Source organism: Sorex fumeus, unplaced genomic scaffold (assembly GCF_029834395.1).
Source record: "Sorex fumeus unplaced genomic scaffold, SorFum_2.1 ptg000098l, whole genome shotgun sequence".
In the NCBI taxonomy this organism is placed as follows: Eukaryota; Metazoa; Chordata; class Mammalia; order Eulipotyphla; family Soricidae; genus Sorex; species Sorex fumeus.
Window position 1 is genome coordinate 68790559 of NW_026606155.1, and position 25951 is coordinate 68816509.

At 34.0% G+C, this 25951-nt stretch overlaps 1 protein-coding gene across 5 annotated transcripts in view; it reads left to right on the plus strand.

The window, feature by feature from the left end:
• Window positions 1-25951, plus strand: part of NOVA1 (NOVA alternative splicing regulator 1) — a 144576-nt gene that overhangs the window by 80143 nt on the left and 38482 nt on the right. For all 5 annotated transcript variants that reach the window (XM_056134404.1, XM_056134405.1, XM_056134409.1 and 2 more), the window contains one exon: window positions 24340-24506. In XM_056134404.1, the coding sequence (XP_055990379.1) occupies window positions 24340-24506 (167 nt within the window). The remainder of the gene's footprint in view (window positions 1-24339; window positions 24507-25951) is intronic.

Below are 25951 nucleotides of genomic sequence, written 5' to 3' on the forward strand. Positions count from 1 at the left end.
TCTTACTAAATTGGTATCCTTAGACTTATAGGCTCTTTTTCTGTTAATTGTTAAGAAATAGAAAGCAAAGTATAATAAAACATTATATATAATGTTTTTGATGACCTCTGTTGGGGTCGCAGATGAAATGTTTAGAGTCATCTGTAATGTTTGGCTTTTATAGATAATTCTTTGATGTTAAAACCATTAGACATTACATTATTAAACATTGAAAGTTTTTCTTTCATATATTTGAAAATTTTCTGCAGTTAAAAGTAATCTGGTAGGAGAAAGTATAAATTTTACAATTTTAAATAAGTATACTTTAAAATTATTTTTGTATAGTATGTAAATTGGATTTAGTATCTTTGATGCCTCTTGAAATAAAATCTAACTTATAATAAATGCATAATCATTTTTCTGCTTTATTTTATAGCATGTTTAGAGAAAATCAGAATCACAATTTGAAAAATTTTGTTGGCTATGTAAATTCATTTTTATTATGTAGGTTCATTGAAGAAATACTATTGTTGTTTCTTTGTTTTATTTAAAACCTCTAGTCTGATATTATGGTTCAGTAATACAAAATCTGTAGTGTATTTTTATGTAACATTGCACGGTCACGGTCACAGTCCTCCCATTGTTCATCGATTTGCTCGAGTGGGCCCAGTAATGTCTCCATTTGTTGTTACTGTGTCTGGCATATCGAATACGTCACAGGGAGCTTGCCAGGCTCTGCCGTGCGGACGAGATTCTCTCGGTAGCTTGCCGGGCTCTCCGAGAGGGGCGGAGGAATTGAACTCGGGTCGGCCATATTGGCTACGTGCAAGACAAACGCCCTACCACTGTGCTATAGCTCCAGCCCATGTAATCGCCTTCTTAGCGCAGTAGGCAGCGCATCAGTCTCATGTAACATTGCATAATTTGAATAATATTTCTTAATACATTCTATTTTCTGGGATAATATTTCTTAATACATTCTATTTTCTCTTTAGAAATTGTGTAATTTGTTACCTATATAATGATTTATAATGCTTATGTTTCAAACTATATTAATTACATACATATAGTGAGAGTGATTTGCTTATTTGACACTATGCAGTTAATTTGAATATGGTACTGGCAATATTTGCATCTCCTTATGCGGCTCTGACTGCTGAGTAATAACTAGTTATTTGAAATTGGAATAACCAGTTAATAAAGAATCGATGTTTGGAGTAATCAATTGTTGAACCTTAAAATTATTTACAAAGTTGGTATAGATGATATTTTAGTAGCCATTAGTGACTCTCAGGATATATTGCAAAGATGACGCATAGCTTATCATTTATTCTAATGTTCACGCAGTATCTTGTGAATTGTGTGTATAGAATTTGAAATTGTGTTTATTTGGGAGACATAACTGACAGTGCTTGAGGGGTTCTCCCAGCTCTGTGCTTTGGGTTTGCTCTTGGAATTACTTGGAGACCCTTTGGTGCTGAAATCCATCTTAGCCTTTTGCATGCAAAGCATGCAGTCTGCTTATTGCACTCTTTTTCTGGCTCCAGAATATTTGATCTTTTGTTGTTACTGTGTCTGGCATATCGAATACTCTCGGTAGCTTGCCCGGCTCTCCGAGAGGGGCGGAGGAATCGAACTCGGGTCGGCCATGTTGGCCGCATGTAAGGCGAACGCCCTACCCGCTGTGCTATCGCTCCAGCCCTATTTGATTTGATCTTTTAATATTAGTTTTCCGTTTTCACCCCAACATAAGTTTAGGAGAGATAGTACAATAGAAAAGGCAGTTGCCTTATACTCAGTTGACCCTGGTTTTATCCCTGATATCATGTAAGGATGGTGATCCCCTTAGCACCACTGAGAGTAATCCCTTAAAACAGACAGGAGTAAGCTCTGAGTGCAACTGAGTGTGTGTCCCACCTCCACCCCTCAGAAGAATAAAAAAAAATTAAATTTTGGCATATTTTACTTTGTAGCTTTGTGTTTCTTGTACTCTTAATATAAAACAGTTTTTTTTTATTTTCTTACAGTTTTTTTTTAATCAAATGTCCCTAACTCCTATTCTGAAGAACGTCATCATCTGTATGTAACCTCTATCTAAAATGTAGAATTGTTGTTGGTTATGATTGTGGGCCACAAACCTCAATACTGTTAGTGTGATATCTAAGACAGTACTGTCAGCAGTAATAAGATTTTTAAATTTGTTACAGTTCTTGATGAGAACTAGAAATAATGGGTTGTGTCTTAATAAAACACTATTCAGAAAAACTTGCAGGTAGTGAACCCTATTTGCATGCTGGCTGTAGTCCACTCTGTGCCTCTTTACTTTATAATCTTTTAAAGTAGCCTTCTCCTCTTGTATATTAGGTTTTACTTCTTGCTCTGGTATGGTAAAAAATACTCATGTGAAAAAAAGTATCAAGAACATTCTTAAGTAATGCAAAATATAGGAAATTTGTAAGCTTGTAAAATTGACCTTAAAGGTAGCTTTCAAAAGAAGTCTTAGCTAAATATTGTCTCTTATCCTGAAATAAGCACCTTCCCAGTGAGACAGATTTGAAATAAAGTATATTTTAGATTTAAGTTTTGATATATTTTTTAAAAAATGTCTTTACATTGTAAGACATTGTTTCCTGGAATAGAGTTTATGAAGGAGTAATTGGAACCATTTACCTTCTACATTGCTAAACCTGTTAAATCCTCTATCAGTTAAAATCTCAAAGGAAAAACTGTGATCTTGCTCATAGGAGCGTAAAGAAAAAAGGATTAAGATAGTCTCCAATGAAAACAAACCCAGAAGTATTGCCAAAATAATAGCTGAGACTGAAAAGTACAGAGTGAGGTGGAGAAGGAACCTTGGAGACAGTGGTGATGTTAGTAGTGAAGGAGCATTTCAAATACATAACAGTAAAATGGAAAATTGTGAATCATGTTATTTGAGAAGAGAGATGTGCGTTTGGAAAAACAATTTTTCTCTTCATGCTCTGCATTCATCTTCCACTATCCCTCTCTCATATAAATATTCAGTATAATTATACCTATCAATATATCATTTTTAGCCAATTGAAATGCTATTTGAAATTCAATTTAGAGTGTGATTTTTTTCAAAACTTGCTGATGATCTCATTATTGAAAATACAAATTTATAACTCTTGACAAGTAGTCATTTATTTCGTGATTCAGTTAGCAGCTAGAAAAAAAAGAATTATATTTTAAACCTTTATATCAACACGTTCATTTTACCTTTACTTGTTTGTTTTTAGATAATAGTGGAACACATCTCTTTATGCTGACTTGTTTAAGATTGCTTTACTTTATCCATCATTCATATTTTTTTTGCATTGCTACTGGTTTTCTTTTGGCCAGGTATGTGAGAACTTTCTAAGAGAAAATAGTCTTTGGCCTCCACATTTTCAACTTTTTCTTAATTATTTTGTTTAATTTTTATCTTTCATTTGTGTCATTTCATATCCATAGCTTAGATCCTTTGAAACAGGGGTAGGAAACATCCAGCCTATGAGTGAATAAAGCTTGTGAAATTTGTGCTTTGGCTCTCGTAAATGAAGGGACAACCATATATGCATTCCTCAATTGTCTGTGGGCCATCTCTGCTCAGATGGAAGTTGTGATTATCCAAGTAGCTCTTGGCTGAAAAAATTTCCCTCCCCTGTTTTAGATGTGTTTTTGTACCAGTAAATAATGTTTGGAAACAGTGGGTGATTTTATTATCCTTGTTGCTTTACTCTTAATCTTACTCTAAAAATAGCATTCTCAGTTATTGAGGGAAGTTAACTACCGTATGAACTACTTGGCGACAGATTCCACTGTGTTTTTTTTTTTAAAAAAAAATTATTTCTTTAGTTCTATTTTGGTTTAGTGGCTAACCTGGCAGTGCTCAGGGATTGCCCCTGACATGGTCACTCCTGATGATGTTCAAGTACATGAGGTGCCGGGGATGAAACCCTGACCTTCTATAGCAAGGCATACACTCTAGCCCAAGCAGCTGTCTTTCAGCCCGGTTTATTATTTTTTTAAAAGAATTCTAATGATTATGCTTCTGGTGCACAAAGTTATGCATCTCTACCATCACCCATGTGCCAAAACATTATGTATTTACCATATGCTTCTCTCATGTGGTTCACAGTAGGAAGCCAATAAAATAATATTCAGGAAACCAGCTATGAAGCCAGCGAAGTTAGTTTTCTCTCAGCATATTGACTGCTTTTTTGTATTTTCCCAGTTTCTTCCTAGTCCTTGTGTTCCCTAAAGGTCTAGCTTTGATCATAGCTATTTATATCCATCTTGCTTGTTCTCAATAAATGTCTGTGTACCTGAAGAAAAGCTCCCAACTGCCATCACTAAGATTCTGTCTCCTTAATTTTTATATCTCAAGATTTTATCAGGTAGATGGTACTTCAACTAAATCTTATCATACTACCTAAATCCTTTTTCCTTCCAAGCCTTACTCCATCAGCAGCACTAAAACTATTTAGAATTTAGGTTAGGGTTAGGATTAGGGTTAAGGCTAGGGTTAAGCAGGCATTTTTTTTTTTTTCATAGTTTCTGACATATTATGAATTGCTAACTTTGGACAGTGGGTCATTTGTTTGTTTGTTTTTTGGCTTTTTGGGTCACATCTGGAGATGCTCAGGGGTTACTACTAGTTCTACACTCGGAATTACGCTTGGCAGTGCTCAGGGGACAATATGAGAGGCCAGTGTTTGAACCTGAGTCGGCCAGGTGCGAGGCAAACACCCTACCCACTGTACTCCTCTACAGTTTTATGTCTAAAATACATTCACATCTGTTACTGCCTCTGCAGCTATACTTATTTTTCATTGACTGTTACCTGGAAAAGTGAACCCTTATTTAACTTCCCTATGAGTACTCCCACTTCTTCCCTTGTATCTTAAGGCAAATATAGTAGCAATTATTCCTTTTCTTGTTCAAATATTTCCTTTTTTATTGTCTACCCTAAATTCATACTCTTTCATTATCTTTCAAAATATGTCTGTGAATATCAAGACTATCTTTCAACACCAGGCAAATTACACTATATTCTCATGAATATTTTCTTCAAATGTCTGATAACCTATCAGATTTCTTTGAGATTAAAAAAAAAGTACTGTGTTTATTCACGATACACTTAGTAAAACTTTTTAGACTTAACTAGATATAGTAAATATTTTTGAATATTTTAAAAGTGAAACGGAGGAAGAATTGATTTTTCTTTAAGCATTATTAAAGATGCAATTACTTAAGTAGACTTTACAGAACTACCTTTTTGGAGAGAAGGGGTAAATATAATAGTTCTCAGGGCTTATTCATTGCACTGTGTTCAGGGATCATGGGGACCATATTTGGTGCTGGGGATTGAACCCAGGTTGGATGCCTGCAAGGCAAGCATTTTATCTTCTGTACTAGTTCTCTGCCCCATTCTTTTGTTATTTTTTTGTTTGTTTTGGAACCACACCTGGAAGTGCTTGGGTCTTACTCCTGGCTCTTCAAGAATCAGCCCTGGTGATGCGTGAGGGAGTTGGAGGTAGGGGTCGGGGATGGCAGGGGGAGGATGGGGAGATAGATTGTATCATAAGTCTTTGCTACACGTTCAGTTTAATTCTGGTACTAATTAATACTAATCCAAATTTATCCTACTCTGGATGAAATATTGGCTAATGAGAATTTTTTTTATGTTTAAGTATGCCCGGTAGCACTGTCCTCCTGTTGTTCATCGATTTGCTCAAGCAGACACCAGTAACGTCTCCATTGTGAGACTTGTTACTGGTTTTGGCATATCAAATACGCCATAGGGAGCTTGCCAGGCTCTAGCATAGGGGCGGGATACTCTTGTAACTTGCAGGGCTCTCTGAGACGGGCGGAGGAATCGAACCCAGGTCGGCCCCTGGGGTAGGGCGTTTGCCTGGCAAGCGGCCAACATGGCTGACCCGAGTTCAATTCCTCCACCCCTCTTGGAGAGCCCGGCAAGCTACCGAGAGTATCTCACCTGCACGGCAAAGCCTGGCAAACTACCCGTGCCGTATTCGATATGCCAAAAACAGTAACAACAAGTCTTACAATTTATTGTGAGATGTTACTGGTGCCCGCTCAAGCAAATCTATGAACAACAGGAGGACAGTGCTATATGTGTGTGTGTGTGTGTGTGTGTGTGTGTGTCTATTTGTACATATGTTTCCATAACTGCTGTCCTTCCATTTTATAATTTTCAGTTTTAAAAATTCTATCACTGCATTCATTTCTTGATAACTTTCTTCCTTTGGATTATTTCCTTTAAAAAAATTGTTTTGAGGACCACACCTAATAGTTCTTGGAAACCCATGTAATGCCAGGGGTCAAATCTGGGGTCTCATTCAGTACAAGTTCTGTCCTATCTCTGAAAACCCATCCTTGACCCCGGAGTTCTTTGTCATCGAATAGAATATCTTTAGATAGTTTATAGGCACTAAAGTCTTTAATATATTGGTTCTTCCCACCACGTCAAATATGTTTAAGGTGTCTACGAGTATTTAAGGGTGTATGTAAAATAACAATAGTTACTGTGGAAATAGTGGCTTTTAAGTATACTTATGAATTGTGTATGCATGATAAAAGTTTTTGTGGCTTGTACCTGGTGCTCATCAAACCCCAGTCAGATGCATTTTATTTTTACTACTTGTCGATCTAGTTCGTATTTGGAGTATTTCGAACTAAATCATTTCACATAATAATAAATATTTTTAAAAATTAGTGACTTTTCCCATTTGATTTTTTTTCCTTACAAAAACTGCTAACAGGAGCTATAAGTTTACTCTCTGACTTCAACTGGGAAAGTTCAGAAAAACAAGCTTCAAAAAAAACTACTTTTTAAAGTTCTCTATGTACTTAGTATTCAATAAAAAAATTTAAATTATTCTCTTTAGAAAGATATTTATAAAAGAATGGCATGCTCATCTTAGTGAAACTAAACATGGCTAGTGTAATTAGTGCTATATGACTAACAGTGTTCCAATAACTTTTGACAAGTTATTACATTTTTATGAACAAGAGCTGTTAGTGTACTTTTTAACAGTTACTGATTCCCAAGTAGTCTTTCTAGGAAGTAGAAAAAACTACTAGTAATTACTTATATTACTAGAAGATTTTTTTAATTGTTTAATCATTTGATGTAGCCATTACTATATTAAAAATTACCTCTTGTCCAATACCTTTTTACTATCTTAATTCTATGGATCTTCATTGAATATTTGTGACTTTTTTTAAAATTATTTTTATTTATTTTTTTATTTTTTACTAGTGAAACACCATGAGGTACAGTTGTAAACTTACAAATTTTTGTGCTTGGGTTTCAGTTATACAATGATTAAGTACCCATCCCTCCACCAGTGCCCATTTTCCACCACCATGGGTCCCAGTATCCCTTCAAACCCCCCCCCCCCCCCCCATACCACCCTGCCTCTGTGGCAGGGCATTCCCTTTTGTTCTCTCCTTTGAGTGTTGTGGTTTGCAAAAGAGACATTGAGTGGCAATCATGTTTGGTCTGTAGTCTACTTTCAGCATGCTTCTCCCATCCTGGGAGGATCCTCTCAACAGCATTTATTTGGTGGTCCCTTCTCTATCTGAGCTCCCTTTTCCCCTAGCATGTGACTTTTTTTTAAGATACAAATTTTTGGGGGGGTCACACCCGGTGATGCACAAGGATTTCTCCTGGCTCTGTACTCAGGAATTACCCCTGGCAGTGCTCGGGGGACCATATGGAATGCTGGGAATCGAACCTGGGTTGGCCACGTGCAAGGCAAACACCCTACCCGCTGTGCTATTGCTCCAGCCCCTAAGATAGAAAATTTTTAATCATGAGACAATTTCCATTTATATTTTCTTTTCTTTGGATACTCTAATATAGCCTTTAAAATCCAAGTATGTAATTAACCTGCATATATATATTCATTATATATATAAAATGAATAAGCATCAGGAAAATAGCAGAAAATATATTATTGCTTAATTGGCTGCATATTTTCTGACAATGCAGAAAATAGTGATTTTAGTACAAAGCAAAGCAAGGCTATTTAGAAACATTCCCAAAAGTTAAATCCCTAAGTCAATGAAAACAGTGAAAATATTCATTACTGAAGCATTTTATAAAATTTACTTATTACTTTCAACTTGTTTATGGTAACTTAATTTTAAAATTTAAAATAACAATTTGTATCAGTTTGCCACAGCTATCTTTAGCTGCAGTGCTATAAATATTAGCAGCCTAATATGATTTAAAAAAGTACATAGCGGGGAATTTGCTTAATTATCAACTTGTATCTATTAACCACAATATCATGATTAGCAGAAGTCATCAGGCCCACCATTTAGAGCCTAGTTTAACAATATAGTTTTCAAAGTAGTAAGGTATTCCATTGAAATATTCCTGGCAGCCATCCCAATTAAGTTGGTATGCCCTTTGTCTGAGTGCTAATTGAAAGTGTTTTCTTAAAGTTTGGCAATTGTACTAAGTTCTTTTTTTTATTATAATGTAAAACAAATGTAGATTATGATGAGACAGTAAGTAAGGAATTTCGCATCTCAAATGCAGTTCATTTTAACACATAGCACCCAGGAGACTCTTTAGTTTAGGAATTGTGAACTGCTAGTTCTGAGATGTTCTACATTAGCAAGAACTCTAAGGTGTGTCAAATCATTCTTTTATGCAAATGAGCTCTATACAACATGTCAAGTCATCTGTTTTATTTAAATAATTTTACTTGTTTGAAATAGTACAAAATGTATTCAGGAAATTTAGGACTATTGAATGAGCTGAGTTGATAAAATTATTCCAAATATTAATTTAATTTATTAGCGTAATCTGCTGCCAAATATGATCTGTTAGCAGTCTTTAAAGAGCAAATCATTTATTTACCAAGAATAGTTCATGGTCTTATTAGTTAAGGTTTTCTTTATCTTTGATTAGAGGACTTATTTTCTAGCAAGTTATCCTTACTCGGTTAAAAATGAAAATTTCTTTGATAGCTGAAGGCAGATTTACCCCCAAAGTCTCACTCATTAAAGTTATATCTATTTCCTTTTAGAGACTTCAGGTATCTTGTAAGAGTTATTGAAATGAGTTAGTGTTCTGAAATAGTATAACCTAATTCAAAAAATTTATAAATTCTGAGCATGGAAAAGTGTTTAGACCCAAAGAAAGAGTGGAGTTTATTCAGTTATAGTTTATTTTAGCTTTATAATAGATTTATAATAGATTTCTAAGAGTGTGATAAAGAAATCACACTCTTATAAGTTTTCTGAGAAATCATAACTTGTCATTTACTGACAGCTATAATTAGTTACAAAACACTGTCACCTATCTACTTCAACTTTTTATCAGACAGTGTTATCAGTTATGTTTATTAATATGCTTTGATTTCTCTTGCCAGCATATTTTAGTTGAATGTTTTATTACTTTGGTTTTAGGGTCACATCCAGTGGGGCTCTCGACTTATCAGGGCTCTGCACTCAGAGATCACTTCTGGTGGTATTCAGGGGACCATAGCGTGTCCCTGGGTTTGGACCCTGATCAGCCTAGTATAAAGCAAGCACTTTACCCACTGTTCTATTTCTCCAGCCCCATTGTGAATATCTATTTTTTTAAAAGGTCATGGGCACTTTGGTGGTGGTAGTGTGTAGTTACTTTGTTTTTCAGTCTCATAAATTTTAACATTATTGAAACTTTCTAAACTGTAGTAAGTAAAATAAAATTTTGTAAAATTCAGACGATCCTGGGCTGGAGCGAGAGCACAGAGGTAGGGCGTTTGCCTTGTGCGCAGCCAGCCTGGCCAAGCCGGATTCTATTCCTCCATCCCTTTTGGAGAGCCCAACAAGCTACCAAGAGTATTTCGCCCTCATGGCAAAGCCTGGCAAGCTACCCATGACATATTCAATATGCTAAACAGAGTAACAGCAAGTCTTAAAAAAATGGAGACGTTCTGGGCCCGCTCGAGCAAATCGATGAACAACGGGAGGACAGTGTTTGTGTTTTTGTTTCAGATGATCCTAACTTTTAAGGTTTTTTTTTTAAATATTTGAATACAAATCAGATAAAATAAATTTTCTTAAAGACTAGTCACCTTTTATTTTCTAAGTGAAATCTTAAATTATGAAATGGAATATTTTAAACAATATTTAAATTAGTTTTTAGTCTTTTTTTTCTAGCATGGGTCTTAAGAATCGCAAGGGATGAATTAATTATTGTAGGAAAAGTGTAAATGCAGTCAAACAAAAGTCAAAAACTGTTAGACCAAATAAGATATACAGAGATTAATTATTCTCTAGTTTTGTTAGAACCAATAATCACTCCTGGCGGTGCTGGGGAGCATCATGTGGGATACTGAGGATTGAAGTAAAGTCAGCTGCATGCAAGGCAAATGCCCTATGCACTGTACTATCGCTCCAACCCCATTATTCTGGGCTGTCATATGCTGCACATTTCTTCTTCTTCTTCGTCTCCTTTTTTTTTTTTTTGCTTTTTGGGTCACACCTGGTGATACACAGGGGTTACTCCTGGCTGTGCACTCAAAAAATACTCCTGGCGGTGCTCAGGGGACCATAAGGGATGCTGGAAATCGAACCCGAGTTGGCCATGTGCAAGGCAAATACCCTACCCACTGTGCTATTGCTCCAGCCCTGTTCCTTTGCATTTTAAAGGAGTGCTCAATCTTGTATTTATTCTAACAATGTACCTTAGTGCATGTGTTTGAAATAGCCTGTTTCCTGTGAATTTGGAAGTGTTTCGGTTGTTCTATTTTGTTCATTTTCATTAAACACTTATTTATTGGACACTAACTGCGGCTAGGGCACATTTCAAAGCAGTAGGCATACAGCAGTAAAAAGTTATCTTGCAAGGACACTGCCCTTAAGGACAGGGAAGGAATTTTGCAAGCTTAAGATTTTATAAAAAAGTATCAAGTAATAGAGTGTAAAAGGGCATGGGGGGGTGGTAATACACATGATGGGAAGCTTTTGCTTCAGTCAGAATGACCTATTTCATTCATCAGGAATTTTCATATACTGAGCCAATAAGATAGCTTTCTAAGATTTTAAGGCAAATAAGGATAGGATGTTGAAGCATCTCCCTATTTTGAGCTCCATCTGTCTTTGTTTAATATGCAAAACATCACTGAAAAATATTGGAAATGTTTCTTGTTAGCTTAGTTTTCCATATGTGTTTATAAATAATGTGGATTTTAAAATGTAAGTCAGTAACATTATTACTAAACTTGTAACTCTTTAATGGAAATAAAATGTGCTGAATAATCATGCTGAGTGAAATAAGAAAGGGAAGGACAGACATAGAATGACTGCACTCATTTGTGGGATTTAAAAAAATAAGACAGCATAGTATGAGATGAACACCCAAAGACAAATGCCAGGACAAATGGTCCATAGTTCCATAGTTGGAAGCCTGCCTCAAGGGCTATGGGAGGGGGTAGTTGGGATAGGGAAGGGCAATTCGGGCAATGATGATTGGGAGAGAGAGGAGAGAGAGAGAGAGAGAGAGAGAGAGAGAGAGAGAGAGAGAGAGAGAGAGAGAGAGACTACCATCGAGTCAGGGCTGGGGAGGTATGGCAGGAGGAATATGTGGGGGGGGGGATATTGGTGGTGGGAAATATACACTGGTGAAGAAATGGTTGTTGGAATATTGTATGATTGAAACCAGATCAGCAAAGTTTTGTAACTATGTATATCACTGTGATTCAATTAAGAAAAACTTTTTTTTATGTGTTGAATGTATTTGTGATGTCTACGTGTATGCTGTAGTGTGTTGGTAAAGCTGGGGCTGTGGACCACCAAGTAGTAAACTGACATTAACCTGAGATTAGAAAGTGAACTGCATTCTACAAAAACATAGTATGGTGTTGTTATAGGTAATAATTAACATATTTTTATTTAAATTTTATTATTTTTTGTTTTTGAGTCACATCCAGTAGTGTTCAGGGACCAATACAGTGCCACGCATTGAACCCGGGTTAGGCAGGTGCAATGCAAGAGTCTTAACTTGCTGTACTATCTCTCCAGCCCATGCACCTAGTTTTAAATGGTCAATATCACTTCCAGAAAATTCTAGTTTATGAAAGTTAACAATATACCAGCTTTTTTTGTGACATATCAAAAAGTTTCCTAATTTGAATATTAAAGATTTACTAAATATTAAAAAATATTTAAACTGTGTCAAGAGTTCTCAGACATATTCACAGCTCCTTGCTTTATTATTCTTACCTTTATACATTTTAATCAATAATAAAGTTCTTCACATGATAATAAATATAGGTTTTCACCTTAAATTTATTATGGCTTTTTGTAGCATTAACTATTTTTGAATCTTAAGTTTAAGTTTTGCTACTAGATTAAAACTTAAACATGAACCGCTCTTTAGTTGCTTCTTTTATTTTTTCTAATTACTTCATTGTGAATTTTTTATGTTTTCTATAAAATAATTACAGAGTCAGAATACTTTCCATTCTTGTTGCTAAATTGCTCTCCAGAAAGAGCATGCCAACTTATAATTCCAGCAGGATTCTACTGCTGTATCCAATTCTGCATATACATGCCAAAAATTTATATAATTATTTGCCAAAATAGAATTGTATTGTTCTTTGATTTGTGTTTTTGGAGACAGTGAGATTAAGTGCTTTTTTATTTGATCATTACTTTCATCTTTTGTCCCTCTTTCCCTTTCTCTGAGTTTTCTTTCTTTGGTGAGATCGTGCCAGAGTACGGGTGCATGTGTGAATACATGTGTGTTAAAAGAGAAAATAAAGTGACTATATACATACATATGTACAGCTGATTTTCCTCATTAATGTTGATCTTTTGTAAGGACTTTTTCTTCTCTTTTCTCTTTTTGTCGTCGTGCCACAGCTGGTGGTGCTCAGGGGTTAGTCCTGGCTTTATTCAGGAGTAACTTCTTTTACTCGGGTTATTTAGGTCACTCCAGAAGTGACCCATGAATGCAGGGGTCAGGGAACCACATGGGGTGACGGGGATTCAACCTAAGTCTGCCACGGCAAAGCAAGTGCTGTGCCTGTGATTCTATCTTTCCAGCTCCCCCTTTTTTAAGGACTTTAAAAGCACTTCATATATTAGGAATAAGTAGTAGGTATCAACCTAGCTTTTTTCACATGTTGTAGAACCCCCCACAAGGATCTAAGTCTTCTTCACATTCTTCTTTGTTTTGGATCTACAAAATAATGCAATTATATGCTATTAACTCTGTGAGAGCTTGTGTGGAAACCTGTTGTCCTTAAAGTAACTAATGTACATAACCTGTAATAAAAAGTTACATTTTTATGTTAGTAATATTCTTAATGTCTACCTTTTAAAAAACATGATCTTAGCAAGTTATATAAAATACAATCCTAGTAATGTTGACTGATAAATATAATGAAAAGGAGTAGAAAATAGTAGTTCAAATTTTGAATGGTACTATGGTTTCCAGACCTGGTACAATTATTGCAAATGAACAGCTGCATCTTTTGTACCACAGGCTTAAATTAAGGTCCCAAAGTCCCATAGGTTTTACATTCCATGACATGTTAGCACAAAGCTTACAATTAAAAAATGGCTCAAATTCTAAGATGAAACACAATCCATATAATTTCTGTGATTAGTAAAGCAAATATAATTCAGTCCAAATACAAATACAATAAATAAAGCATATACATCAGATTCTATAAAGATGCAAATTAGTGGAAGAGGAAAAATGGGGGAAAGGAACTATTTAAATAATAGTTTCAATTTTTTTTCATTTTGTTACTAGTGTTTAAAAAATGATCTAGTTTATTCTGTTTCTGAATTAATATAGTTCTTAAAATTTTCACATAGTTGTGATTAGAGATATAATACACTTGTTAAGATTCTTTGTCATGCACATAGTTCACACTGGTTTGGTCCCTATTACCACATATTCTGCCGCCCAATTCTAGGCACAGCCAGGAATGAACCCTGGGGACAGATTTGGAGTAAGACTGTCACCACTAGGTGTGGCTCTCCTCCCAAAAACTACTCTTTTTCTTAATATGATATTTTCACATCACCATTTTTTGAAAACAAACTTCTAAGCTATGCGAGTTTTTCTTAGCTTTTTTTTAAATAAATGAGAATAGTAATAAAAAAATACTTTGAAATTCTTTACAGTAATGACTTTTTTTTAATTGAATCACTGTGAGATAGACCCTTACAAAGTTGTTTGTGATTAGGTTTCAGTCATATAGTGTTCCAACATCCATCTCTCCACCAGTGTACATTTACCAGTAATTTCCCTCTCATTGCTGGCCACCCTCCCCCCCATGGCAGGCACCTCTCTCTCTCTCTCTCTCTCTCTCCCCCTTTTCCTACTTATAACACTCAGTTCTACATCAGCCATTAATACTTTGGGTTGCACGCATATTTGTATTTGCACTTATATTTTTATATGTATATACATTCAAATTTTTATTTGGTACGTGCACTATTACTATTTTATGTGATATAGGACACACTAGCCGGATAACAATGGCACCAACCATAATGTGATAATATGCTTTTCTTCTTTAAAATTTTGGGTTCTGAAAATAATAGTAAATTTCTACTTTTTAAAATTGGAAGTAGAGTGTCTCATAGATGAATTTGATTTGTGTTCTTTCAGCTTTGGTATGGATGTTCTGTAAAATACTGCTTGTTTAAGAAGGATGTTGATAGGTTTTACATGCAAAAGCTGTTCTAGAAAATAAAATTATTCATAATGAAGTAGCTTTCCTTCTGGAATTTTATATTTTAATATGCTAATATGGATTGTAAATCATTTAAAGTTGAGGTTATTTTATATAATCTCTGCTTCAAGAGAATTTGACTGGAACTTTTTTTCATGGAACATATTTCATGGTCTGTTATTCTGTAAAATATACTTAGAATATTGCTAGCCTAACAGTTGGAGATTTTAAAACTAGAAACATGTTTTTTCCTTTCATTGACAAAAAACAAAATTATTGTATAACTTTGTTTTTCTTTTTAAAAATACTTCTCTTGGTATACTGCAAAAATAAATCAGGGGTTAATGCACTTGCTGCATATGGCTGACCCCAGTTCAATCCATTTTTCCGTATGATCACCATGCCACTGAGAGGAACCCTTGAGCACTGCTGGTATGCCCCTCCCCTCAAATGAATCAGTTTGGTAGTATAGCATAGAGCTAATAATGTATGCAGATGTCTATAAACTTGACCAACCAGTAGTAGAAAGTGATATAACATTTCCTTTGGGCTTATTAGAGATGCATTCAGTAACTAAATATGTTTTCATGGCTCTCAAAATACTGATGATTAATATTTTCTTTTTCATCTAATAATTCTTGAAGTCATTTTAGAACTTTTTCATTAAAATGATCATGGTCAGCATGTTAAAAGTTTGATTCATTTCTAAATAATTCATCAGTAAATAAGTAATTTGATATACATTTTTAATTAATAGATATTAAAATTTTTTCTAGCACAACATTTATATTCTATAGTTGCCAAACCTAAAAATGCCATGCAGTTATAATATTGTAAGAAAGTTTGAATTTGTTATCAGATCAGGACTAAGTATTTTACTGTTATAATAGTTAATCTTTTTCTCTGGGAAAATACTTTATAAAAATAATTTTATAGATTGATTGTATCTTAGAAAGATTAATCAACATGACACTTGAATCAGAGGGCATCGAACTAAGCACCTATACCTCATGTTATCTGAAAAATAGAATCATTTGATATAGAAACATATACTGGATCTAAGTATTAGTAGATTTCTAAGAAAATTTTCTGCTGAAAGTTTTATGTGATAATGAACCAGAGTAAATGAATGATGTTGTTGATAACAACCCCTGCTTTACCTGGTATCATTAACAATTCATTTGATTAATACTTTGTATGTATTTCCTATTCTTTTGACATTTGCCGTAGGTTTAAATATAAATTTCCTGGTTTAGTAGAATCTTAATGTAATATGTCTCATCTGAAGCTATAGTTTTAATTTTTTAGCGAACAGTTATTTTAATACCGTATGTTAGGTATTGCCCTAGGGCTGAAACAGAATGAAAATTTCTGCCCTCTTGTACCTTTTGATATGTTTGTTAGAAACAAATAATATAGTAAACAAATTGTGACAAATGAGAATTTTTAGAAAGCAATTTTAGTAAATGATAACAAATGCCATACTACTGAGTATCATGATCATGATCATTCTGTTGTTCGTCAATTGCCTCGAGCAGGCACCAGTAATGTCTCCTTCTTCCTAGCCCTGAGATTTTAAAAGAGACATATTCAGTGCTCTTTCAGGGTTAGGAGAATGAGACCCATCATTGTTACTGGTACTTGGCGTATTGAGTACGATACGGGAAGTTTGCCAGACTCTGCGATGCAGGCAGGATACTTTTGGTAGCCTGCCAGGTTCTCCAAAGTAAGAACAAAATAGTAAATGTCGCGCAGCCACAAATGTGGGCGCACATTCTGGGAACTGGGTTTTATAGTCTCTGGGTCTTGGCCATTGATGGGACCAACCTGGCACCGGCGGGAGTTGGTGGATTTGTCGCCTACCTACTGGAAGATGGGGGATCTGGGTGGAGAAGGCCCAGTCCTAATCTGAGCAGGCTTGGAGATCTCAGCCCCGGGACCCACATGCCTGGGTTCCTCTGCTGGTTCCTTCATGCATGATGCTTGTCTGGACGTGTGGAGAGTAGTCTCAGCATGGCTGTGGCTGATTCTGGAGGTCTTCGGCTGCTGGGGCTCTGCTCAGGGGAAGGGGTGGAGGGAAACTCAACCCACCCCCCTCCAATGGACCCTGGTGAGGACAGCCGCTCTTAAATGAATCTGGAGGAAACATAAGGATTATAATCTATCAACTTGTTGGGCGGAGAGGGAAGAACAGACAAATGTAAATTTGTAAAGGTTGAAAAATAATTTAAAAATCTCAAGTCTATAATCTTTCATTTATTTTTTATTAAAGTAGTATGTATTAATCCCACTCTTCACATATCTATATATGGATAAGTATATATCTATATAAAGTATATATATATAACCAATAGTATTTTCTCCTTAGTTTTCATGATCAAATTATTATGCTTCTCTATGTCCCTGAATCTAATCCAGTTCCCAGTTTTTCTGTCCTTCACAGTGTGTGCTTTTACTGATCTTTCAACATACGCTTCATATATAAAACTTCTCATAAGAATATTCCATTTCTACCCTTGATAATGTTTGTTTTTTTCCTTAGCATTTTCAGTCCTCTCAACTATGATAGTATTTTTTTTCAACTGGCAAGTTACTGGGACCACAAACTTTTTCCTAAAATAATATTCCCTGTTTGTTCTTCATGTCACTATTTATCTTTTCAAAATTTTTAGAAACAAAGTGAATAGAGTATATGCATAGAGGTAACTAAATCAGATGATTTGTTTCTTCGGTGAACAAAGAAAAGTGGCAGGAAGACTTAATACATTACAACAATAAAGAAAAGTAGAAAATAGCATATTGTTAGGGCATTTTACCTTGCTACATGATAGATTCAATCATTTCCATAGAAACTTTTTATGTATGTAGGAAGAGCTAGAAAAATTCCAAGGACCAGTTTTCTTATAGCAGACATTTAAGCAGACAAATCAGGTAGAACATGATGGTGATTGGAAATGGAGAGGAAGTTTTTGGCAACATTTTATTTTATGTGTACATGTTAAATATAATTTATTTTTTAATAAAATATAGCCATATAAATTGTATTTTCCTGTAATCCATGGTGAAAGCTTTTTATTCCTGTAATCCATGATGGGAGTTTTACAGTAATAATACTGAGTATAGGATTCCTATAATTCATGATTTAGCATAAACCTATATTAAGATGTATGAATAAGTAGGCATAATAATTGTTAGTGGAACCTTTGGATAACCTCAGAATTTGGAAAATGAAAAAGAATTATGTATATTAGGGCAATTATAATTATTATTTAATGTCATTAGGTACGTCTACTTTCAAAAGTTGTGCTTCTTTATGTTAAGTTATTCTGTGTTCATGATACTATTTTATAGGATGACTATTTTAAAGTAAACTAGCATGCCATTTGCATCAGAAATGAAAGAGAAGCTGAACGTATATGCTGCTTGTCATTTATTTTCTCATTATAAATTCTCTGAAAAATACGAGTACTTTCAGGTTTTTTCTTGTCTTGATTATGTTTTAATGTTAAAATATGCTCTATAAACAGATAATCAAGTCTTCACTGTATTGCCTTGGGAATAAAGTATGCTATAATGGCCTTTTGCAAATTTTTACAGTTTAGAATTAGAGACATGATTTTATAGGGAGTTAATCACCTGAAGAAAAGCAATTATTACATTGTATCACAAAATGTCAATTCCTATAATTTCCTTTTTTAAAAAAAAACATCTTCTTGAAATAGTATATTTTCTCGTTAGTAATTGTAGGGTAGGAGGAAGCATTATCAAATGTGCATAACTATACAATGGTATAAAAGCTGCAATTACAAATTGAACTTAGTTTTTATGAAAATTTTCCTAAGTGCTTTTGTTGATCTGAAAACTTGTTCAAAAAATTTGCTAATAGCCCACGCAATTATTAACCATCTTCTATGGTAGTCTGTTCTCTGCAGGAAAGGTCAATCATTTCTTTCATCATATGCCAAAATTGGAATAAATCTATGGAGTGATATTAATGGTGTGACTCAGTGTACTTTAAAAAATTATCAAATTTGGATAAAAGTTATTTTTCCATCATCTAGCTGAAGCATATGTGACTTTTTAAAATGTATGTAATTTTAGTAGCAAGCCTGACATTAGATTTTCAAAAGGTATGTGTTGTAATGGGAAGATACGACGTATGACATACAGAATACTTCTTTAATCATTTGTTATTCATGTGTCCTAGGCCCAGTTTCTTTAACTTTCTCACTTGTAATTTGTTGATAATATCTGCCCTGATAATGCTATAATTAGATCAGATGTTATACTAATACAAAATTTTAACTTTCTGTATAAATCATGTAGTTTATAAATTTATGTATATATATTATTCTTTACTTTTTTTTTTTTTTGCTCTTGTGGCTGCTGCATCTGGTGCTAGTAAGAGAGCTAAAATCAGGGATTAAACCCAGGGCTTCACACATGCAGGATGTGTACTGTCCACTGGAGGTTTATCCCCAGTCCCTATGATCACTGTTAAAGTAATGACTCAGCTAACAATAATATTCTGAGGTACATATATTTAAATTGCTTAAAATTTTTATAATATAGCTCTTTCTTGCAAGTGCTGAGACATGAATGAAAGACTACATTAAAGGAAAAGGATTGTATAGTTATGAAGTTAAGGGGGACTTCTGAATTAATTCAGTTTTGAAATTGGTAAAATTGGTAAAGCATGTATTAGTACCTATAGGAAACCCTTAAATATCCATTCAGGTGAATTTCTAATTATATGAATCTGAATAAATATGCCCCAGAAATTCATGTAAATTATTTCAGAGGTATTTATTAGATAATTGTGGCTCACCTTTAGATTGTTAATGATGCATGTTTAAAGAAATACGGCAAAAAGTAATATTAAGAATATATTTGTGAGATTGTTTCAATGATTTAGTCTGTTAAATTCATCATTATTACAGTTATCATAGTTCTTTCAATTTTTATTTTACTCTAACCTAAATTTTGTGATTATATTATAACTAATGACTAATATACTCTACTTTTAAAAGTTGAATGAAAGGGAAGGAAGTGAGGTAGTGCATATGCTATTTTTAAACCACATAGATATGCAGGTATTATGTTACGGTGATAATAGGTTGAGAATAATGAAGTACTTATTACAAAATGTTTTTATTCATGCATATATTGGGGAAGGAGGAGAATAAGTGAATATGTGTGTATATAGCGATAGCAAAGCGGGTAGGGCATTTGCCTTGCAAGCGGCCAACATGGCCGACCTGAGTTCGATTCCTCCGCCTCTCTCGGAGAGCCCGGCAAGCTACCGAGAGTATTTCGCCCGCACGACAAAGCCTGGCAAGCTCCCTGTGACGTATTCGACATGCCAAACACAGTAACAGTTGTCACAATGGAGACGTTACTGGGCCCGCTCGAGCAAATCGATGAACAATGGGAGGACAGTGACATATATATTTATATATATGTATTTGCGTATATATATGTATATATTCTGTTCACAAGGAATTTTGAGAGGTAAAGAAATTGGGCTATAATTAGAGGGAGTGATTCTGAGGCCAAACATGGTTTGGAAATAATTTTTTCATAAAAAAATTTAAATACGTATTAAAGAGTAGTATACCCAGCATTTTTCTGCAACTATTACAAAAAAAACCTGGTAAAAAAGATATGTCAAGTTATTATTATTAATATATGTGAAGTTTGTAAATTGGTGACATACATTGTCAAATATCAATATGTTTGTGCACTACTAAATCATGTAACAATGACCCCATACCAAATTTACAGTTTTCAAGTGCAGATATGATTATATAAAATTAATCACTTGACAAAAAGCAATTATTACTTTGTATAATAGTATATCAGTTTCCTTGGGAAAAAAGCAAACTTCCTTTTTCACCCTATATCTGGTACTATAACATCAAAAGCCTATTTTATTTGCTCATTTAGCTTTTGCGGCAAAAGTATATTGAAATATATTCCAGGGGGCATTTGCCTTACACGCAGCCAACATGTCCAACCCGGGTTTGATTCCTTCGCCCCTCTTGGAGAGCCCAGCAAGCTACCGAGAGTATCTCGCCAGCACAGCAAAGCCTGGCAAACTCCCTGTAACATATTCAATATGCCAAAAACAGTAACAACAAGTCTCACAATTTGTTGTGAGACATTACTGGGCCCGCTTGAGCAAATCCATGAACAACGTGAGGACAGTGCTACAGTAGTTATGTATACTTGAATCTTCATCTTAAAAGAACTAAAGAGGGCTGAAGAATAGTACAAAGGGTAGGGTTTTTGCCTTGAACACTGCCATCATGTTATGGTTCCCTGGTACCTTGTTTGGTGCCCTAAGTCATGCCAGGGATGATCCCTGAACACAGAGCCATGAGTATGCCCTCTGTACCACCAGGCCTGGCCCAAGCCTCCCACCCCAATAAAATAAATATTTAAAAATAAGAAAAATGACACTTACATCACTTGTTGCCATAGGTGCCATTTGATGTAGTCACTGTTTTATTGTTTTTCATAAACTCTAGAGTGCTATATGTTTGATCAGGCTTAGCTTTAGCTACTTTGGGATTCTTAATTGGCTGTGCTAGTCTTTCACCATATCATGATACATACATAATTATTTTTTGAACTCTTAGTTACGCTGTTGTTCATCACTGACGTTAGTGGGTGACTGTTGGGAGTTTTCATTCACAGTGTCTTTTTTGGGGGGTAGGGACACACCCAGAGTACTGAGGGCTTACTCCTGGCTCTGCTCAGCCATCACTCCTGGTAGAAATTGGGAAACAGGATCATATGTAATCCCTGGGGGGTTGAACCTGAGTCAGCCAGATACAAAAAAGCACCCTACCCACTGTCCTATTTCTCCGGCTCCTAAAAACTTCCTATAGCATATGCTATTTGCCTTAATCAGTTACTTCATTTAATTTATACAGATTAATTTCTTAACTATGTTGCTTATAAAGGAAGGAGTGGTCTTTGTAAATTGTAGAAATCAGGGTTTTTAAATGATTGGAATGATCAACTTAAATAAAGAAAAGATTATGATGTGAGAAAATTAGTACCTAGAGAAACAGTGGACTTGGTAATTGGGTAAAAAGGGTTGATATGAGCTGCATAAATAATAGCAAGTATTAGGAGAGAGAGCAGGAATTTTTAAAGTGATGTATTCAATATTACCATGGTGTAGGTAAAATAAATGTAACCATTTATTTTAAAGGTAAAGGCCCTCCCGTTGATCGTCGATTTGCTCGAGTGGGCCCAGTAACGTCCATTGGAGACTTTGTTGTTACTGTGTCTGGCATATCGAATGTATTTTATTTAAATTTTGTTAAAATTTCTCAGAGAAATATGAAACTAGTACTTTCATCACACCATGTATGTATCATGATATGATGAAAGACTAGCACAGCCAATTAGGAAATACGTATCCCAAAGTAGCTAAAGCTAAACCTGATCAAACATATAGCACTGTAGAGTTTATGAAAAACAATAAAAACAGTGACTACATCAAATGGCACCTATGGCAACTTTCAGACATTTTACTTTTCAGCCTATGATGCTAAATTTAAAATCAAAACGTAGTCATTTAAGGAGCAGTCCTCTACAGTCCACTGGACTTGGCTATCCCACAGTCCCATTCTCTTCCCCCTTTGATGAACGTAGTTATGCGCACAAAGATCAAAGGATTTTTGTTTATTTGACTTCTTGCCTTTCATTCTTTTTACCACATATGACTGTGTTCATCATCTTTATCTTTCTGACTCACTGTTCTTATGACCACTTCCAGATCTACCCATTGCAAATAGCGACATTTCTTTTCTTTTTTTAAATAGCTAAGTAGCATTCCATTGAATTTATATAGTGCATGTTCTTTATCCAGTCACCTATTGTTAAGCACTTGAATTTTATTCACAATTTGGCTATTATAAATAGAGTTATAATCAACATAATGTGTATGGATATTTTTATTGGTGTTTCTGTTTCTTTGGCTAGATATCTGTGAGTGGAACTACTGGATTATATAATAATATGGGTCTATTATTAATATTTTGAGAGAAATAAATAAGGATTCCTTTCTCTTTACACTGCCCCTCCCAAACACTTGATAGACTGTCTTGTGTCTGTGATTTTGTGATTTCCTTTACTATTAGTCTTTATGTTCTGAAGAAGATTGTTGTCTGCCATGATATGTATTCTATTAAATCAGAATTTTAAAAACAAAATTGATTTTATACTCTCTTACTGCTTTGTTTTGTTTTAAAAGACCCTCTTGAGGTTTGACTAATTTCCTTTCTTGGCTTGACTTCTCAAAAAAGCATTCTGTAGTTTTCTTCAAAAGTAGGAATGTAATCTGATCTGTGTTATTGTAGGCTTAGTTGAGAACACTTTTCATGAGCTACATTGATCCGTTTTCTTCCTTTCTAGTTATTCATTAGATTGTTAACTACAATCTTGTAAAGGCTAGAGTATCTAGAGCATCTCTCTGTAGTATTCCTATAAATGACAATTTTCCTAAGAAACACAGATATATCAAGATAGACAAGAATTAGAAAAACTGATTAGGAGAAATAGAAAATATTAAGCTTTTAAAGCCATACTGTGATTAGCAGATTCTCTCTATCCTTATACAGACTTGCTGCTTATAGACCTGAAAAAAAATTTCTTTTGTGTGATGGCAGGGATCACTCAACACTCCACACATATGTAGCCTATATGCTACCACTGAGCTAAATCCCACATATATCCATCTTATAAATCTTGTGATGGTCTTTTTTTTTTTTGTAAAAAAACTCAGGAGTAATAATATTATACTATTAAAAAGAACAGAACTGCTAGAAATATTGTTTATGTGGCATTTAATCTCAGAAGCAGTAAAATTTCATGAGAGTTTTAAAATTTGTTGTTTTACAACTATCTTTTTTTAAATGTACTTTCAAAGATAAAACCCTGTTATTAGAAACAACATGGGTTGCTCTAGAAGGTATTCTGCTTAGTGAAATAAGCCAAGTGGAGAAATACAGACATTGTATGATTTTACTCTCTAGTGGTATCTAGAGAACACAAACAGATGAACTGAATAATAGAAATAAAGTTTTGGATTATAAAATGACTTACTGGTTAGGGGAAAAGATAGGAAAAAGAGATGTAAATTAATGAGGGTAAAATGACAATTATATTGTAAAAGATAAAGTTAGACTTGTAATCATGAAATTAGTGAAATAATTATTTGTAGCTGTGAATACCTGAAAGTTTTATGATGTTAAAAAAAACTATAAAGATAGAAAGTATGTTTTATGAAAGCTGGGTTCCTGATTCTTTGTCTATATTCATGGTTTCTAATCTTATAAGTGCTTAATATCTGTTATGTAAGTGAATGAATGAATGATATGTATAGAACTTCTCAGGATTTCTGGTGCTACATGATTCCAAAGGCCATTTTTGAGACAGGAAAAAATGAAAAAAACAGTAATAACAAGAACTTATTCATTGTTTGCTTTTATTGAATACTTGTACTAATATAGAGATCTGTAATTTGTGTTGTTGACATTATCATATCATTACTTTTTATAAATTTTGGGGGAAATTCAAACTAAGGAAAGCTTTCTGAAAATCAATATTTTATTCACAGGTACTACTGAACGAGTATGCTTAATCCAGGGAACAGTTGAAGCACTGAATGCAGTTCATGGATTCATTGCAGAAAAAATTCGAGAAATGCCCCAAAATGTTGCCAAGACAGAGCCAGTCAGCATTCTACAACCCCAGACCACCGTTAATCCAGATCGCATCAAACAAGTGAGTGTTTAGTTGGAAAATCAAAGCAAAATAGCCCCAGTATAGTATGAATTATTAAAGAAATTCACAGACATATAATTTTTATGCATACTTAAAGCATAATAGAGTTGGAATTTATTTAAAGGCCACCAGGGTCTCCTTCTTAGACTGATCACTGATTTTCAAATTATTTATTGGTATTACACTGAGAAAAAATATGTGACTCTCATGATTAAAACAAAAACACAAAATTATAGGAACGTAATCTATTAATATTTTTTTAATTTTTAAAGAAATAAAAACTGAAATGAGATTATACTCATTGCTAATAGTTTTAGCAATATTTTCAGTTTTCAGGAGAGTTAAATGCATATAAATGTTTGTTAATATGTCATGTTCAACAAGTTTTATCAGCAAATATGTATAAGTAAAATTTTGTACCAGGCATCTAGTCCATTGTTACAAAGCAGCTATTATATTCTGTAAAATTTGTGTAGTGTTTTTATATATACATTATAACTTACATATATAAACATATGTCATGGAGGGCCTCTGTTCATTTTTAATGTATGAGATTCTTTGTAACAAAACCTTTATTTGCTGAACGATAATGTGAGTTTTTAAGATAACATATTGGCTGATATGATGTAGGAGAAATATGACATTCTTTAGTATTATATAAGGTGAATTTTTTCTGTAAACTTTTAAATACTCATATTTATTTGATAGTTTGTTTATATTTATTGTTTCTGCTTTTGCCCCTTTATAATTAGTTTCATAAATTTTATTATATTATTAATAGACTATGACTTTAAGAAAATGTGTTATTAATCACAAAATATTTAAGTCATAGAATATACTCATTTTAAATGTAGCTAAATATTAATTTCATGTTTCTGAATTGAAAATATATTTTATATAAACATGTTATAAATCTTAATTTTTCTAATACCTAGATATAAGGGTGACTAAATACAAGTACAGGAATTAATAATTAGACAATTTATTTTTAAACTTCATATGCTCAGTATTTATCAATTGCCTTTGAAAGGAATCTTTTATGTTTAAATCATGAGCAGGGAGCTATGAATCTATATAAAACTATTCATTATACTCATGTGTCAGTGATTTAATTTGTAAAATTCATAACTTTTCAAAGACATCTCTTAATTGACATATCTCAGAATAAATATTTTAAAGTTCAAATACTAGTAGCTTTTATAAAATTCTTTATAGTTTAGAAATGATTCTTATCTATGCTAAGAGAATACAAATAATGACTGATGATTTGAAAGTGGCAGTACCATATCTTTATCCAGATTCTAAAATGATGAGTTTTAAATATTAAAATCTCTGGGTTAAGTTTACTTGGGACTAAAGGAATAATAGAGTTGGCACTAAACTATTGAATATTGATTGTGCCTTAATTCAACCTATTCTCCCTTTGCCTTTGTAACAACTTTGAA